General features: G+C 42.1%; 1 protein-coding gene across 2 annotated transcripts in view; it reads right to left on the minus strand.

Annotated features, from left to right (window-relative positions):
• Positions 1–17,876, minus strand: part of BAIAP2L1 (BAR/IMD domain containing adaptor protein 2 like 1) — a 95,379-nt gene that overhangs the window by 15,481 nt on the left and 62,022 nt on the right. Inside the window, exons 4-12 of one of the 2 annotated variants that reach the window (XM_043559669.1) lie at positions 11,339–11,400; positions 11,160–11,231; positions 9,807–9,944; positions 9,009–9,161; positions 7,111–7,278; positions 4,485–4,590; positions 2,396–2,612; positions 1,680–1,757; positions 449–629 (exon numbers count right to left, since the gene is read on the minus strand). In XM_043559669.1, coding sequence (XP_043415604.1) covers positions 449–629; positions 1,680–1,757; positions 2,396–2,612; positions 4,485–4,590; positions 7,111–7,278; positions 9,009–9,161; positions 9,807–9,944; positions 11,160–11,231; positions 11,339–11,400 — 1,175 coding nt within the window. Of the gene's footprint in view, positions 1–448; positions 630–1,679; positions 1,758–2,395; positions 2,613–4,484; positions 4,633–7,110; positions 7,279–9,008; positions 9,162–9,806; positions 9,945–11,159; positions 11,232–11,338; positions 11,401–17,876 lie in introns of both variants that reach the window. The other variant, XM_043559668.1, reaches the window with a different exon arrangement.

A 17,876-nucleotide genomic window follows, 5' to 3' on the forward strand; every position in this document is an offset into this window, starting at 1 on the left:
ACAGGGTTGTTTAGGATTCTAGAGAACGTACATGAAGCAGTGTTTCCCCAGCACATGGTGCACACTAAACACCTTCTGAAGGCACTGAGATATAGTTACCATTTTTAACCTGAAGTCTCCCTTCAGGGAACAGTATGAAAATTGAAGGAAATGCAGAAAAAGGTGAAGTGACTGGCGGACTGGAGCCAGGACCAAAGGTGAGGAGAGAGTAAAACCTGATACCATCTGATAAACTGCATTTACAGATAAAATACAAACAGAAGAGGGACCGAGTTTAGGAAGCTGAGCAGCAGTGTGACAGAGAAGGGAACGCAGAAGAGACGGACACACGGCGTGCCCCCAGCCCGCCCCACGGTCGCAACCTTCATCCCTGTGGGAACGACAGCCCACACCCCCCACTGCCATTCAGGAGTTAGGTCACAGCGGGTCACGCTGAAGTTCCACTCACAGGAGAGGTGCTTTCTGGTTTGGACACCGGTGCTTTAAAGGTAGAAATACTTTTGGAAATGTCTGCTCTCTTATCTGCAGCCGCTTCCAGGGACAGACATTGCAAGTAATCTGGCGGGGGGATGACCACGCTGCTTTTCTCGGATAAGTTCACGGTGCTGATGCTTCTCACTGGCGCTGGGCTAACAACCAACAGGCAGAGAATGTGCATTACATAAGATCCCACCATCTGAACCCCGAACATCCTGAACATCCTATGGCCAGAACTGCAACAGATTAACAACCACACAGGGTGTGGGGAAGAGAGGACACATAATAGACCTCTATGTAAAAAGTACTGTCATGTTTTCACCGGTTTATAAATGTGCACTCAAAAGAAAACTAGCTTAATTCAGGGCTGGCTCTTGATTAATTTAAGGAGATCAATAAGAAAATGAAGACTAAAAAGTGTTGAGCACTTCAGATTAAAACAAAACAAAAAGAACCTCAGCATTTTGACATCGTAAACACGATACCTAGTTTCATTCCTTGGCCCAGTGGCTGTTGAGCTACACGGCCAGGGATGAGGATACAGAGACGACACTGATCAGGACTTGGGGGCATCAACTGTGGTGCTCAAAGGTGCGCCGGGACAGCTAGATGGGATGCAGGGCTTCCCTGAGGCGGGAACCACTGAGGATGTGCCAGTTTAGGGTAAAGATGAGGGCAGTCTGGAGGGGTCACTTCTGAGGACCCCACGGGGCAGCCGACTACAACTGTGCAACACACATGCAAGTTTCACAGCCAGGTGTGGGAAAGACCTTCCTGGGTTTTAGCCTTGGCTCCACCTTTCTGTGCCTCGGTTTCCTCAATTTTAAAGCGGCGACCTACCTCATAAGGCTGTTCTGAGAATTAAATGAGCTAGTCAGTGTAAGGCATGTTGGCGCTTCCTAAGTGGCAATGACCATGACGGTCGCCTTGGATTTAGTAACCAGTTGGGGAGGCGGGGGTGTGGTGGGTGGTTCCAGAGGGCTGACGGGGTGAGGAGCAGAGTCTGGGGGCATGCCCTCACAGCAGAAGCCACAAGGGAAACAGCCGCGGGTAACAATCCCCCTTTCGTACTCTCCTACACCATCGGAGGTTTCCCTGTGGGGCTGGCTCCATATGCAGACGGAATTCTGATATGGCCGAGAACATGCGGTCAAAGGTAAGTTTGTGGTCACTGGGAAATGGGAGCCACAGTCAGGTCCTACCTTGGTGTGGGCACACTCATGGCCTCCTTTGCATCTTCTTCCAGCAACTTCGTGTAAGATGCCGGGAACCAACCCCTCCTACAGGTGAGTGAGAAAAAAACCTGATCGTGGGGTCAGCAGCAGAGAAGTGGACAATAAACACACGACGGGGGGACTTGGGGCAGCTCCAGAGCAGACCAATTCCTTTTCACCATGTTACATGATGTGTATTTTATACACAGCATTTATTTTATTTGGATTCTCTTTTTGGCTTTTTTTCCACATTTATTTAATAGGTAAATAATCTACACAGAAACCAACTTAACCACCTTACAGTAAAGCCTATGCACCTACTGGTTGAAATGAGGACACTAGCCTTTAAACTATTTGTGGGCTAAATCTTAACAAAATCTAATGTGCATATTATCCTTGAGAAATCCAAAGTCACATTAAAAAAAAGGAAGAGAAAGAGTATTTAAAGTACTTTCTGAGGCGACTTCATATGATCTATTCAAGAATCAAACTCATCTGCAGATGCACAGACATACAGAAAATGGCCCGGAACAGAGTATAACTCCGATGAACTAAACTACAACTGTAACTAAACTAGGAACTTAACTTTGGTAAAAATACTACAGTGACCACAAGGACTCTGCTGCTCAACGGAGATATAGCGGTTCCCTGAAGCAGCGGGTGGTCCTGACTCCTGCGCGGGCAGCATCTACCCCAAGACTTACGCTTTAGTGGTGTCGTGCTCCCCATAAAGCCAGCCGTCTTTCTCCTCGGGGACGAGCAGCGTGAGGACATCTCCCTGGGCGAAGCTGAGCAAGCTCTGGTTCGCGCCTGCGGTGTGTGGGAAGATGGTTTTCACCTTCTGCTTCTTCATCATGTTCAGTCCGGTTGCGACAGAAACCGATCGCTGTAAACTGGGATCATCTGAAGAATCTGTTAAAACTGAGCACGACAGCGACTGCTTTTCAAAGAGCGATAACACGGCAAGTTCACAACAGCAAACCCCAGAAAGCCACCCACTCCTGTCTGCCAGCGATCCTTCCACTTCAGCTCCACGCGCCGTATCTCTGAGCCTTAGTCTTTGCCTGGACCGACGGACGGATGGGCGGGGAACAGCGAGGAGCGGAAGCAGAACCTCGGCCTGAGGCCCCTCACCAAGGACGACCCTTGAGGCTAAACGCTCTTCCCCACGCAGAGAGGACACACAGAGGCCAAGCCTCACCCGTGCTCTGAGGTAATCAGAGGCCAGCTGATGCATCACCAGAGGGTCTGATGCCTTCCTCGCCCTCCTCTCCCAACATGAATCCCAAGGCAGGGCGGGAATCTACTCAAACCCCACTGCCCACGCTCTGGGCTGCAAGGAACAAGAGGAGACTGGAAATGCAGCTGTTCTCGCCGTGTTCACTTACTGAACCCTCCCTAATCAGTGCCATCCACGCTTTTGATGCTTCGCAGCTTCCAAGGGAAGGACTAGTTATCATCCACAGTGACTCAATGGGATCACAGCTAGCACGTGGCCTAGCTGGGCACCAGATGTGGGTGGCCTGACCCCACAGCCCGGACTTTGTACATTTCTGTCTCCCTTGGAGCCTGGGCTGATACTTCCCACTCCAAAGAAACAAAATAGCCATTCTGAAAATCTCCTCTCCCGTTTCACCCAGGACAGGGCTGCAAACGCTGCAGTCTGTGGCTCTCTCTAGCCCATGGCTTGAAGGCCATGACTTTCATGAGTGAGCCTGTGAGACACCTATCACAGAGAGAGGGGCCTCTGGTGTCAAAAACTCTGCACAGAGCAGAGCCTAACCAAAGCTGCCTGAAATGTCTGCAAACAGTAACTGGTCCTGATTTATTGAAACAGCATCAACAGAAATTTAAGCAGTGAGAACTTAAGTGTTCAGAAAGCATGAAGTTCTGTTAGAGATGATGAAAAATGCTGATTATAATTAAAACCAAGCCTACTGGTAAGATTAATAACCATAATTTTGTCATGGGAACTTTAATAATTTGTTTTATTGAAAAAAGAAATTTTATTACAATTGCCACTTAATATGGCACTCAGTGTGGAGGCTCTGTACGTTATATTTTAAAATGTAATACCTTTCTTTAAAAAAACATTTTTTTTTAATGTTAATTTTTGAGAGAGAGAGAGAGAGGCAGAGCACGAGCGGGGGAGGGACAGGGTGAGAGAGGGAGACACAGAATCCGAAGCAGGCTCCAGGCTCTGAGCTGTCAGCACAGAGCCTGATGTGGAGCTCAAACCCACAAACCGCGAGATCAAGACATGAGCCGAACGTGAGTCAGATGCCCAACCGACTGAGCCACCCAGGTGCCCCTAAAATGTAACACCTTTCAATAGCACAATTACTCTATATAAACATGAATCAGTACATGGAATTAGTATGTGTTAAAGTGTCACTTATAAAATGTCTTATGGTTTTATAATAAACCTGTACCTTTATTTATTTTGAAGTGTAAGTTCCAATAAGGCAATGCTGAATTCTACTTCATGGTAACATTTATCCAAAATATTAAAAAAAATTTAAAAAGTTATTTAAAAAGGGGCACCTGGGTGGCTCAGTCAGTTGAGCGTCCGACTTCGGCTCAGGTTATGATCTCACGGTTTGTGAGTTCGAGTCGCGCGTCAGGCTCTGTGCAGACAGCTCAGAGCCTAGAGCCTGCTTCAGATCCTGTGTCTCCCTCTCTCTCTGCCCCTTCCCCACTCATGCTCTGTCTCTCAAAAATGAATAAATGTAAAAAAAAAAAAAAATTAAAAAAAAAAAGGTATTTAAAAAGAAATCAAAATAAATATCTTACCTGTTGAATTCTTTATCCTTTCTGAATTCTGTGCAACTGCTGTTGGGTTATTAAACATATCAATCAAAGGACTGGTATACGCTCTGGCTGAAGGAGCTGGGGGCACCTTTGGTGAATATTTAGAAAGGGTGTCATAATCTTTCCCAACCTGTGAAAAATTCCTTATTAGTTTAATATTAGTGTAACACAGCAATGGACTTACAGAGATTTCCAGGGCTGTTGGAACATGTTTTAAATTCTACTTTCTTCCCCAAATTCTCTTAGTTGGGTGGTAATGCCCTATTCTGAATTATTTCAAGATTATCACATTCTTTTCTTCATTTTGTCTTTTTTTTTAAGGCAATTACTCCCCATTTCCCACATCCCCTGGCAACCACTAATCTACTTTCTGTCTCTATGGATTTTAGGGTCCTCTCTAGGTCTATAGGATTTGTCTTCTTGGCTACAGAATTCTACACTTGAAATAATTTTTCCAAAGAATTTTGAGTGCATTGCTCCTTTAATTTCTAACATCTTGTTTTGGTAACAAGAAATCTGGTACCATTAGTGTTCTCTTTTCTTTGTGAGTAATTTATTTTCCCCCCTCCCGGAAATTCTTAGAATTTTCTCTTTGTCTCTTTCTGTAACTTGACCACGTGAGGTTTGGTTTTTTCCTCTTGTCCAGGCTCACTCACTCAGTGTTAAAGCAGGCAGGGTCCACTGCAGTAACTTCTGCAGGGACCATAGTCAGGGCAGAGAGGGGGAGAAGTGGCTGGCCTTGAATATACCTGGAAGGTGGAAACAACAGGGCATGCCTGTGGGTTGGCTGTGACTGGGGAGGGGGAGGGGGAGGGGGAGAGGGAGGGAGGGCGGAGTCCACATTTGTGCCTGAGCTACTGAAAGGATGGAGCTGCCATTTCCTGGATGGAAAAGACTGGAGAAGCATGTTTAGAGTGAGAAAATCAATCGTGTGGTTTTGGACAAGCTGAATTTGAGATCCCCATTAGACATCTGGTGATTCTAAGAAGGCAACTGGGTATCTCCAACCTGTCTAACATTAAGTTTACATCCTCTGTTTTTGTTTGGCATTTTGGGAGAGCTCTTTGGCTTAATTTTCTAAGCAGTTCCATTCTGCTAACAAGCCCGTCTACTGGTGTGGAGTTTTCTTGTTTGTTTTTTTTTGTGGAGGGAGGAAGGGGAGGGAGAAATTTAAAAACCTATTTTAGAAGAATTTCAAGGAAGTACAAAAGTAGGAAGAAGAGCACAATAAATCTTTATGTACCCAACACCCAGCTTCAACAGTTACAAATTCATGGCCACTATTGTTTCATATACGCCACACCCATCTTCCCCCATGCCTGGATTATGCTGAAGCAAATCCCAGACATTTCAATTATAAATAATAATCCAATTTTTACTTTCCAAAATCTCTAGTTGATTTTTCCCTGGGGATGTAATATCTTTTCATCTCTTTCTTAAGATTTCTCCTCCACTATTTCCTCTGTTGCCTCCAATATTGGCCATTCTGGTTTTTGTTTCTTTTGGTGTATCTTTTTATGGCATTGGTTTTCCTTACTTGCTCAGTGATTCCTGGTTATCTGTCCATCTTAGTATCTTACAGCATTCTCTATTCTTTTCACTCTTTATGGTAGTATGGATTTTGCCTGTTCTCCTTATCACAGGCTACCTACAGTGGGGTAGAGGACAGGGAAGATACTTCCAGGAGCATGTATGACCTCTGCAGTGAAAACATGGTGCTTTGGCCAGTAGACCAAAGTCCCTGTTGCCTACTGTTCATTCAGCGCAAGTGGGACATTCAGCGCAAGTGAGACAGTGGGGAAGAAACCGACCAACTTAGAGGATGCGAATCATACAGGAATGTAATGTCCCGGGTTCTCCACCGCTTCTTGCAAACCATTGACTCTGAGCTTACTGCTCCGCCCTCTGCTGCAGTCTTGCCCTGCACATGCTCAGAGCTAAGGTTTCCTTCTCTTTTGATTCTCCACACACTGATCTTGCCTTTCTTTTAGACTCCTTCAGGGTTGTTGGCCCACTGACAGCAGCTTCTCTTACTCCCCACGCAGTTATGGATCTATTCTGTAGGTTGCTGACTGGTCTTTAGCATCTCTGCTATCATTTCAGAGGTTAGGGTGGACTCATGTATCCAAACTACCCACTGGAAACAAATCTCCACACGTCTGCACAAAGTACTAAAACCCGGGTTCAAAGAACAGCAAACTACAATGCTTGACTGCATTACCTTGAATACTGGGGTGGCCATATTTTTTTTTTCCAGTACCAGATTATGTGGTGATGAATGGCACCAGAGTTTTGCTAATTATTCTCTAAGACACCTACACTTCCTTCACTACGAATAAACATACACATTTTGAATCATTACAATTAAAAACAGTAACAATAACATTTCCAAAACAAAGATAACAGTGGTATCCACAGCACTACACACTGCTAACCATTGCACAGCCAGTGTCAAATCTGAAGGCAAGGGGATACAAGTGAGAAAAGGCAGGCCCTAGAATAAAGGAAGACCTGTGATTCCCACTAACAAAAGCCTTGGTCCTCCGTGCAAATTTGGCCCAAATCGTATTAGTAAATGTGAAATCTTGGGGAGAAAACCAGTTCCTACCATGTTGCTTCTCTCAATCATTGGTGAAGGCTGAGGTGTTCCGGACACTGGGGTAGAGACTGGGGTCTTAATTTCTTCTATCATATTCATGATTTTCTCAGGTACTTTGGTAGCATCCCCACAGGTCTCCTGCCACCTAGGCAGTTTGGAATTGAGTAATTCTGCAGACTATAAATCCAAAAGAAACACAACTAAACACAAACATGTATTGCTCAAAGAGCTGAGAAAAGTTACATCAACTATCAGTGATAATGTTTTACTGACTTACTACCACAAGTCTGAGACATTGTGTTAAATCCAGTGAACATTTAACCATCTCTGAGCATCTGCCCTGGGTTACTGGCTGAGAAAGATTAGGCTCCTTTTCTACAGGAGCTTCTCCATTCCCACAGCGTGAATGCAGAGTTTAAGACTACTACAAGAATTGTAAATGATGAAGAACAAGCTCAAACACCAAAAGGGAGGCTTGAGCAATCTTATTAAGCCCTACTGTTTCCCCAGTGGCCTCAGAAATGCCAATCAGTGCTTTCTTCCTCTTACTCCTGAGAGAGGGCAAAGCCCTCACCCCAACCCTTCTACGCCCTCAGACTGTAACCCTGACACACCAACTGCTTGGGCCTGCTTTATCCAAGGAGCCCCTGAAAGGACTGGGACACCGAAGCCAGGAAAAGGGAAGGCACAAGAGCGGTTTTCAGAAAGGTGATGTGACTTCCAATAGAGAAAAGAAGTAGACTTAGTTTATGCTACAAAGCATAGCTGGGATCCAAAGTTAACCGTAAGAAAGAGTCTGCCACCAACTAGAGCTCTCTGGAAACAGGCCAGGTTGCCTTGTGTCACAGTGAGTATCCCTTCGGTGGCAAGGCTTTGCTGTAGGAAGAGAGCTTCACAGTCACTTGGCCTATTGACCCTGGCCCAGCAGGGCACCCTCACCATGGAAAATGACTCTGCCAAAACTAGTACAGATGCACTGTTGACAAAAGTGATCATCTAATACTGCAATTCTTTCTTGTAACAATGTTAGATCTTAGGAATTTAGATTTGGTAGATGAGTAGTCCTTAAAGTTGCAAACACTTTATAAAATATGTAACATTTGCCTGATGCATACAGATAGGGCCAAGTTGTTTCCCCCGAAAAAGAGGACATTGCCTTATATGCAAGTGCTTACAAAGCTTCTACCATGGAGCAATCTCTAAATTACATTACAAATAACAATGAATATTTGACTTCACTCAACGCTAGTTTTGTATGCTTACACAGGCCCAATAAAATTTATAATTTAAAAAGACGGGAAAGGGAAATAACACATATTTTGTAATGCTTTCTGGGGGCATAACCTCAAAACTATGTGTGCTGGAAGCAGGGCCGTAAAGCCAGTCATTCAGTTGATGAGATCACGAGGAAACACCTTGAGGAGGATAAAAAAGTAACCACAACAACTGTCTCGATGCTGGGACAGAACTTCCAGGGACACTTCTGTACATGGACTCCCAAGGTGAATATCTCAAACCACCCAGGTGGGCTGGACTTGGGGCCCACTGGGACCCATCCCACAGCTCTGGTGAGGACACTGATGCTGAGGATGCATCAGAGAGAGTCTGAGAAAAGCAGACTCATAGGTGAGAAAAGAAAAAGTGCTGTTTCTCAATTATTAAGCATTTTATGAAATATTTTAAATATGGATATATCACTTAAATATTATAAGCAACATTTGACCATTTCATCCACGTTTCTGAAAGTTTACATATTCAAGTTGGCCAAAACTATTTCTTTGGAGTCTTCTCATTGGCAAAATAGGTCCATCACTTTACACTGAGGCACATATGGAAGGTAAGTAATTTCTAGGGCATTTGAATATGAAATTATTAATAATGCAACACAACTTGCCATCTGAACCCACCTGTAAATGATAATAATGTAAGTGATTTGCAAAGCTACAGTGTTTGTCAACCAGAAAGCAGAAGCGCCTTTTCTCTTCAAGCAGAGCTTCTTTGCACCCATCTGCAATAAATTTCTGGATGTCGCTCTGGCGAGAAGTAACGGTTTCTACATACTAGGAAAATAAATAATAATTATACAAGTATGACATGAGGAATCAGAGCTGCACAGCCAGACGTTTATCTTCCACCATCTTTACACTTGGTTTATTTTGATAATGGAATAAATGCTAAACGCAGATAAACATTAGATAAAATAACAAAGTTGTAGCCTGATCTGAGCAGGTATTATCATTCTCATTAAGATCCCTGACTCATGTGCAGAAGAACGTTGCCAAAGGCCTTCCACTCTGTGCTGGGCAATTTACACAAAATATTACTTTATGTTTCAGGGACAGGATTGTGTTCTGTTGGAAAATCAACGGCTTTAGAACCAGAAACTTCAAATTCAAACCACAGTTCTAAGTATCAACCATGTGACTTAGCCTAAGCCTCATTTTCTTCATCTGTAAAATGGGGATAGTAATGCTAACCACCCTGAATCGGGAAAAAATGCCCATGTTCTTAGGAGGCTACTAATTATCCTCGACTCTGGAAAACTGTGGCCTTAAGCTCATACCAACTCAAAAATGCTCATAAGCTTCAACAGCAGCAGAGCAGCGAGCAGATGAAAGTATACGCTGAGTGAGGTAAGTAAGCTTCCCTGTAAACTGCACAAATCATCAACAACAAAATAAAGAAAAAAGTGCTGAAAAGTTCACCTCAATTTCTTTGTGTTCATATTTGAGCGCGTTTCGTCCTCCTTGACTTTTCCTTCTGATCTTCTTCAACTCTGCTTGAGATTTCTCCAAAGAATCTAATTTATTCCTGTGTTCTGTTTGGTATCTTTTAAGAGTTGCCTGTAAGTGAAATGTTGTGCTTGTTTTAGTGTAGCACCATACAAACTGTTGGGCAGTTACTGCTGCCAATATTTCCACTGGACGTGGCCCTGCACACCCGTTGCCTCCCTTCCACCTCAACGTGTGACTTTGTCCTCAAGTTCCCCGTTCACAGAAGGGGCCACTGACCACAAGGGCAACTCCTATAGGATAACAATGTCTCTTCTTTCTTGTTTTCTCCAATGTTTTAGAACACTGAGTGGTAAGTACTTTGGGGAATAAAAAACAATTTAATGTTCCTGACTGTTTTATGACTTACAGTTTTAAGAAACAAAATTAACAATTGCAATCACACCAATTATTTTGGGTGCTGTGTAGTGAAGTGTTTGGGGAGCCTAATAGAACTAGGTCAGAATTCTGGCATCATCCTTCATTTCCTGTGTGATCTCAGCAATTATTTAATTTCTCTAAAACCCATGTTCTCCCTTTAATCTGTACAGTGAGGATAAGAAGAGTATCTACATAAAGAGTTTCTATAGGGATAAACATCAGATAATGTATGGAAAATGCTTGCCATTACATCTACCTCAGCAGCTTCTGGAGGTCCCTCCAGAGTGCACACAGGGGCAGCAGGGCGATTTCAGGTAACCTACACTGCTTACTGCCACATGGGGTCTTGGTGAGAAAGGGGCTTTGGGTGGCAAAGAAAGTAGCTACTCTACAGCAGGTAAGGGAGGTGGAAAGAGCCCTGTGTGTGGAGGGTCAGGCAGACGGAGAAAACTGGAATCATCAGTACCGGGTGACAGGCAAGGGACACCATGCAGGAGCAGTCTGTGATGACTGGGAGAACACCAAGCAAGTCTCACGTCCTCAAGTGCTGGTTTGTGAAAGCAACAGCTGCACCAATACAGATGCAGATGCCATCCCCATGTGTGTGTACTTTGAAAACAATGCTTTCTAGAAGCAGGATTCCTTGCAATATTTTCCTCTATGCTTTTTAATAAAGATCCCAGGTGTTAATGCAAATGGAGCCCTGGAAGGCACCTTGTCTATTTCATGCATCTGTGTATATACTCAATACTAATCTCTATCCGTATTTGCTGCTGCTGGATAGACAGTGAGAGAAAGTTCTCCTAGGGCTTAGAGACCAGGCAAGCGTAGCCTCCTGGGAAAGCCAGGCCCCCGTGCCCCACACCTACCTCCACCCACGGGGGTGGAGCAAAACCGTGTACTCACATTCATGTATTTTACATCAAGTTCTGTCTTCTTCTCCAGCTCATGTATAATCTCTTTATGGAATTTTTTGAACTTTTAACAAAAGAAAATGAAAAATTCACATCAGCTTTGAGTCTTTAAGCAAAACAAATTTTTAATGTAAAATAAATATATTTTATAAGTATCAAAAGTTTACATACGTTTTCATCAAGACTCTCATTGAGTTTCTTGTGGGTACTTGAAATTTCTATGAGAACTTGGCCTGTGAATAAAACCAGATGTTGGGGGGAGGGGGGAGAGTCACTGGGTGGATTTTGTAAAGATATTAAAGTAAGTAAAGTAATGGAATGAAGCACAGTCTATCACTGCCCTCAATGCCTGGAAGCATCAGGCCCTGTGGCCTGTCAGAAACACTGACTTCACACCCATGGCAGGGGGGGTTCCAGAGGGACACAGCCCCTCGCAAACTCACTCCACAACATTGTTCACCCAAAGAATGCCAACTTTTGTCTTCAAATTCACATCATGCTTTCTATATTTATTCCCTCCCTAAGCGGAATCTTATTTATCTGATTTAATTTTTAAATTCACTTACAAAAGATTATCATGGTCATTATAGTAACTACCTATAGGAACAAATGACTTATTTTTATCTAATCCCCAGAGTAATCTGATTATCTGTCAGGCATAAAAGATAAAGGTTATTTTTTCTCTCATTCTTGTGTCCTTTCGGAAAATATTAACGCCATGGGAAAATGCAGCAGGGACAGTGCTCTGCCTCGTATCTCCCGGGACTACACCAAGTCTCTGACACAAGTACAGTCACAGGACAGAAGAGAATGTTCCAGGACTAAGGAGCCTTACTCCAAAGGCAGCAGGATGATCATTTGATTTGCAAAGCACATCTCTGGCAGTTTGAGGCAGTGTGATAGACATGTTGACCGTGAGGTACTTACTGGGACATACGTGTTCAGGAAGCGGTTGAATTTCTTCAACTCTGATAAAGGTGAGCAAGAGCCTCTCTCTCCCTGCTCATTTATCTATAGGAACCAAATGGGTCTGATACCTAAGACCTGGCAGATATGGAATCATCTGGAATAACCACCAGACCATATTAAATAAAAACAAAATGTGCTGGGTAGGTCCCCTACAGTTCAGTGGATATAGATAGAAAGGAATTCCTTGGGTGAACTGAAAGGCTGTAGATGAAGGAGAATTTAAATTAAGACTGTGGTGGATATGGGAAAAGAGAAAGAATACCAACTAGACTATGACTTCAGCTGTCACCTTTACACAAATGACACTACAGTGCCCTGTTGTCGAAACAGTTTAAGACATCTGACTCTCAAACAGTCTAGGTTTCCCCCAATTCAACCCTTTTCTGGGGGCACCTGGGTGGCTCATTCAGTGGAGCATCTGATTCTTGATACTGGCTCAGGTCATGATCTCATGGTTCATGAGATTGAGCCCAGCATCCAGCTTTGCACTGACAGCATGGAACCTGCTTGGGATTCTCTATCTCTGCCCCTCCCCCAATTGTGCACGCTTTCATGCACATTTATTTATTTATTCTCTAAATAAATAATCATTAAAAAAATTTAAGAAAAAAAAAAGAAAAAGAAATTCAATCCCTTCCTGAACATGTTTGTCCACCTGGATGTCCCAGGAGGTACGTCATGGTCAACATGTCTAAAAGTGAGTTCACCCCATATTCTCTAGCCCCAGCTCTTGGCTGCCAGCTAGCCAGTCACAAGGGGTCGACAATTCACCCATGTGTCACACTCAATGACAAAGATGCAGTCCCTTGTGCATGTGGTGTCACCACTTGGGCCAACCTCTAGGGTGAAATCATGCCCCTTACTCATCTTGCTTCCTTGGGCAACAAATGTGCTGGCCCTTCCCTGCCGTGGAGAGAAGATATGTGGAAATAACATGTAAAATCTATGTGCACTCAATCATCTGTCCCAGGCCAAGTGGGGAAGAGTCACCGTAATCTGCCACCCAGCAACACATTCAAACCCACCAGTTGGACTAGGAGTGTCCCCCTGCCCATCATTTCTCTTTACTCCCAGCTTGTTCTCTTCTGGATCTTCTTCCTCACAGGTGCCAGAGATCCCTCAAAACCAGATGTAACATGTCATTCCCCTGGCCCCCACCCATGGTATCCCAGATAAACCACCTCCTCAGCATGAAGGCCACTGTGGACAATGCTGCTTAAGATAACCATGGCAGGTGGTGGGGACAGAGAATTTCCTGTAAGGACAGAACCTTACAAAGTTACAGATAGGTAACTCGTAAGCCCCTACGCAGCTGTGATTCTAGGAACCTCTAACAGAACAGCCTGCTGGATGAACCAAAGGGAGGGGGCAGACACACAGCCAGCTGCATCCCCACCACACCAAGTTATCAAGATACCAACTCTCCATCCTTAATGACATTGACTTCATTTCTCCCATAATTACATTCTCCTAAAGCTCAACATGAAATAATTCAGAGTTACCACAAAGGAAGCCTTCACATGCCCAAGAATATAATTATATTAAATGTCATTTTATCATTTAGTGATTTCAGACACTGAAATAGTCTGAGTTACTTTCACATCCATTTTAAAATCATAAATAACTCTTGGCTACAGATGAAAAACAGTAACAAAAAAAAAAAACCCTACTTCAATTATTTGAAAATTAAGCACTCTATTCTTGGCAAGTCAGATCTACTTTTTTTAAAAAGTCTAAAAATAATTGTGCTTAAATCACTCAGTGTGATTCAAGCTAGAATCAAAGCACTCACAATTTTTTTTTCATATGGTCATGAACTTTATCTCTACAACCGTATATAATGTGGATCTCTGAGAAGTATGTTGCCAAAACAAAAGCTTGTGCTAGTGCGGCACTCTTGTGAAAGCCAGCACTGCTGAACCTGGGGCTTGGTCTCGAGGCCCCTCCCACCTCGTGGTTTTCTCCCTGTAGGCAGCTGGGTGGAAAGGCTCACTGAAACAGCCCATTCATTCTGTGGCCAGGAGCAGAACACCCGACCTTATCCTGGTTATTCCTGTCCCTTACAGTTCGTGGAATTTAAATGCTGACTTTATAGCAGCAGCCACGGAGTCCTCGGTCAAAGAAGGATTAGAAAACATCTTTACTGTGATTATGGGAGCTGCCCAAAGTGTATCTTGAAACAGAAAATGAAAAGTCTTTATGTTCAATCTACCGAAGTTTATTCTTAAATATAGCAAGTGTTCCTTTATGTCTGAAACGTTGCATTGCACACGTTTATTTACTCTTAGCCCTGTAACCTAATTTTTCATAAATTACATTTGAGAAGAAAAAAATTGTTTTGAAAAGGAGGGTGGAGCAGAGCCCAGATTCTAATGGAGCAGAACTAAACACACACCCAAACAGGAACCAATGTGCTGCTCCCAGAAATCACAGACCATATGTACTGATCAACCATTTCCTTTTTCCCTTTTAGGTTCTGAGTACACATTCTGGGAAGAAACACCCAAGTACAGTAATATGACTCAGTCTGAGTAAATTATATTCTTAAATAGCATTACTAAAGGATTCACATATATACATATTTCAAAATCATGAATTTGACATAACTAAAAGTTGATGTCCACTATCAGTTTTAGGAACTTTGAATAAACATGTCTAATAATTTGGACAATACTATACAAAGATACGAATTTAAACTGAATGGATTTAAAAAGTTAAATAACTAAAATTAAAGAGTATTACTTGTATGAACACATACAAGTTTTCATTTGAAATACAGATTAGTTGTTGGACTGTTAATATATTTTCAACTAGATAATCCATTTTTTTAAAGTTTGAGAGCAAAAGACAGTGTGAGTCGGGGGAGGGGCAGAGAGAGAAGGGGAGAATCCCAAGCAGGCTCTGTGCTATCAGTGCAGAGCCTGATGTGGGGCTTGATCTCATGAACTGGGAGGTAATGACCTGAGAGGAAATCAACAGAAGCTCAACTCACTGAGCCACCAGGCACCCTGACAACTAGATAATTCTTCATCAATTCACAGTATAAATTTAGAGAAACCAGATGGAGACTATTAACAGACATGAGTAGCACAGAACAGGTGCTCAACGTGTAGGCACACAGACTTTTTCATTTATAATTGATCATGGATAATCAGAACACAGTATTTCCAGAAAGCACAGAGCAATGATGGAGTGAGTCACACACGATTTCCTCCCTGTTACTTCAAGTGGAATCAAACAATAAAATGAGACAGTAGAAGCCAACCTACTGTGGACCTAAAGTTACACTCCATGAATTATGGTAAACCTGACCAAAAACGTCACTGGAAAAAGGATATACTTTTTCTGACAATTTTTAAAATATCAAACGTGATGAGAAAATATAATGGAAGTAAAAGCAAACTACACGCAGATGGCTATGTTAAATACACAAGTATGTATCCCACAGATTAGAGTCACCAGCACGGAATTAGTACAGAGGCAGATTAGTAACCATGAACACGTGACTCAACTTGAAAGCTTTACCAGCATCTAAGAATAGCCCTCAGGGCTGCCCACCCACAGTCCCTGGATGCAACCGGAGGTGCTCTTTTCTGGTGAGTGTCAATACTGTACCAGGAAACAACGTGCATGTAGGGATAAAGCCAAGTAAGTGATAGGGTAAGCATTTCATCCAACACTCCTCCAGAAATCTGGCTTCTGACCTGGCCAACTATAGTACCACAGTTCTAATTAATGTCTTCATGGAGACCGTAATTATTCTACCACTGATCACGACTTAGTCCATCCTATGAAAACAAATTGGACAAACAGAAATCGTACGTTAGAAGTATATAGTGTTCCAAAGTTCTTTCATAGTCTGAGAGAAAAGTAAACTGCCAGGCAGCATCTGACTTTGTTAAGAAGAGATGCCACTAGGGTAGCCACTAAAAGAATAAAGTGCGTATAATGACCAAGCAAACAAGAGGGGAAAAAACAATCAGCCAAAAAGAGGACAAGAGAAGAAATGAACATAGGACAGACAGCAGAAAGTAATTACACTTAATGTAAATAGACTATATAATCCAATTAGAAGACAAAGACTTAGGATTAAACAAAACAAAACAAAACACCCAATTATATTTTCCTTAAAAGAGATACACTTTAGATATAGGGATACAGAGAGTAAAAGGATGGAATAAGATATATAGCAAACACTAAACAAAAGAAAGCTGATGTAGGTACATTAAAACCAAACAAGATGTAGTAAGTGGTCAAAGAGGGTGAGAAGCATTATTAGAATTAGACATAAAACAATGATTTCATAATGGGAAAAGGTTCATATGGAAGATGGAAAATTTTTTTATTCATAGGCAGCTATTAACATGGTCTCAACATATTTAAACTAAAACTGAATTATAAGAAGAAATAGATAAATCAATAATAATTGTAGGAGACTTCAATATGCTTCTCTTGGTAAATGGGTAGAATGAGTAGGCAAATATAGCAGTACAAATGTAGATAACCCGCATAAGATGATAAATACAGGTGATCTAGTGAACATATATAGAAGACTATATCTGATAACTTCATTTTTAAAGCAAAGAGTATATTAAAAAGAGATCAAAGGAAAACCTCACTCTATTTCAAAGGGCTGAAATCACAATGAGTATGCCCTTTAACCACATCAAAATTAAACCAGAAACCATTAAAAGAAAGGTAACCAGAAAATGTCCCTATACTGGAAATGAAGAAACAGACTTCCAAATAACCTACTGATCAAAGAAGAAACCACAATGGAAATTAAAATTATTTTGAAATAAAATGATAAATATAGGATATAAGAACATGTAAGATGCAACTAAAAATTGTGGTTAGAGGAAATTTATAGCCTTCAAATGCATATGTTAGAGGAGTGTGAAAAACACTAAACACTCATTTCAAGAATTTAGCGGAATATAATCCAATAAAAATAAATTAACTACTGATAAACATAACAACACAGATATATTTCAGAAATATATTAAATGAAAGAAGCCAGACTAAAAAAGCTATATACTGTATGATTCTATTTATAAAACATTCTGGAAAAGGCAAAACCGACAGTATGTGATAAACAAATCTGCTTAGTCTGTGATCCAGCAATTCTACTCCTAGATATATTCCCAAGAGAAATGAGTGCATTTGTTTACCAACAGAAGCACAAGAATGTCCATAGCAGCTTTAGTCACATATCCAAGGCCAGAAACAACTCAAACATCTATCAACACTGGAATGGATAAATTATAGAATGGATAAACACACAATGGAGCAGGAAGACCCGAAATCTGTATATAGATTCCTCTCAAATCCTTGGCTAACACCTAAACTGCACATGCACAGGGTGAGACTCTAAGAAAAACCAGCAGTTAGAAGGATGTAGAGTTTGGCAGAGATTCTCAGTAGGACACACATTGAGTTGTCGGGGGGAATACAAAGTTGGGAATTCAAGTCCCACCAAGTGAGAAAGGCTTCATAAATACCACAGGCTGCCCAGTGACATCAAGAAGGGACATACCTTAGGAATAAACACTGTCACAGGACAAGGGCAAAACCAAAATAGATCCACCAGAAAAAAATCTACCAGTAAGCCTCCACGAATCAAGGTGATCTACTAGTAATGTAACTGTCTACTGGAATAAAACTTCATAATCTTAAGAGGAAGATAACAAAATAGAGTCTCTACAACATTTTTTTAGTTTAGTTATTTATTTTGAGAGAC

The sequence above is a fragment of the Prionailurus bengalensis genome, chromosome E3, assembly GCF_016509475.1.
Source record: "Prionailurus bengalensis isolate Pbe53 chromosome E3, Fcat_Pben_1.1_paternal_pri, whole genome shotgun sequence".
Classification (NCBI taxonomy): Eukaryota; Metazoa; Chordata; class Mammalia; order Carnivora; family Felidae; genus Prionailurus; species Prionailurus bengalensis.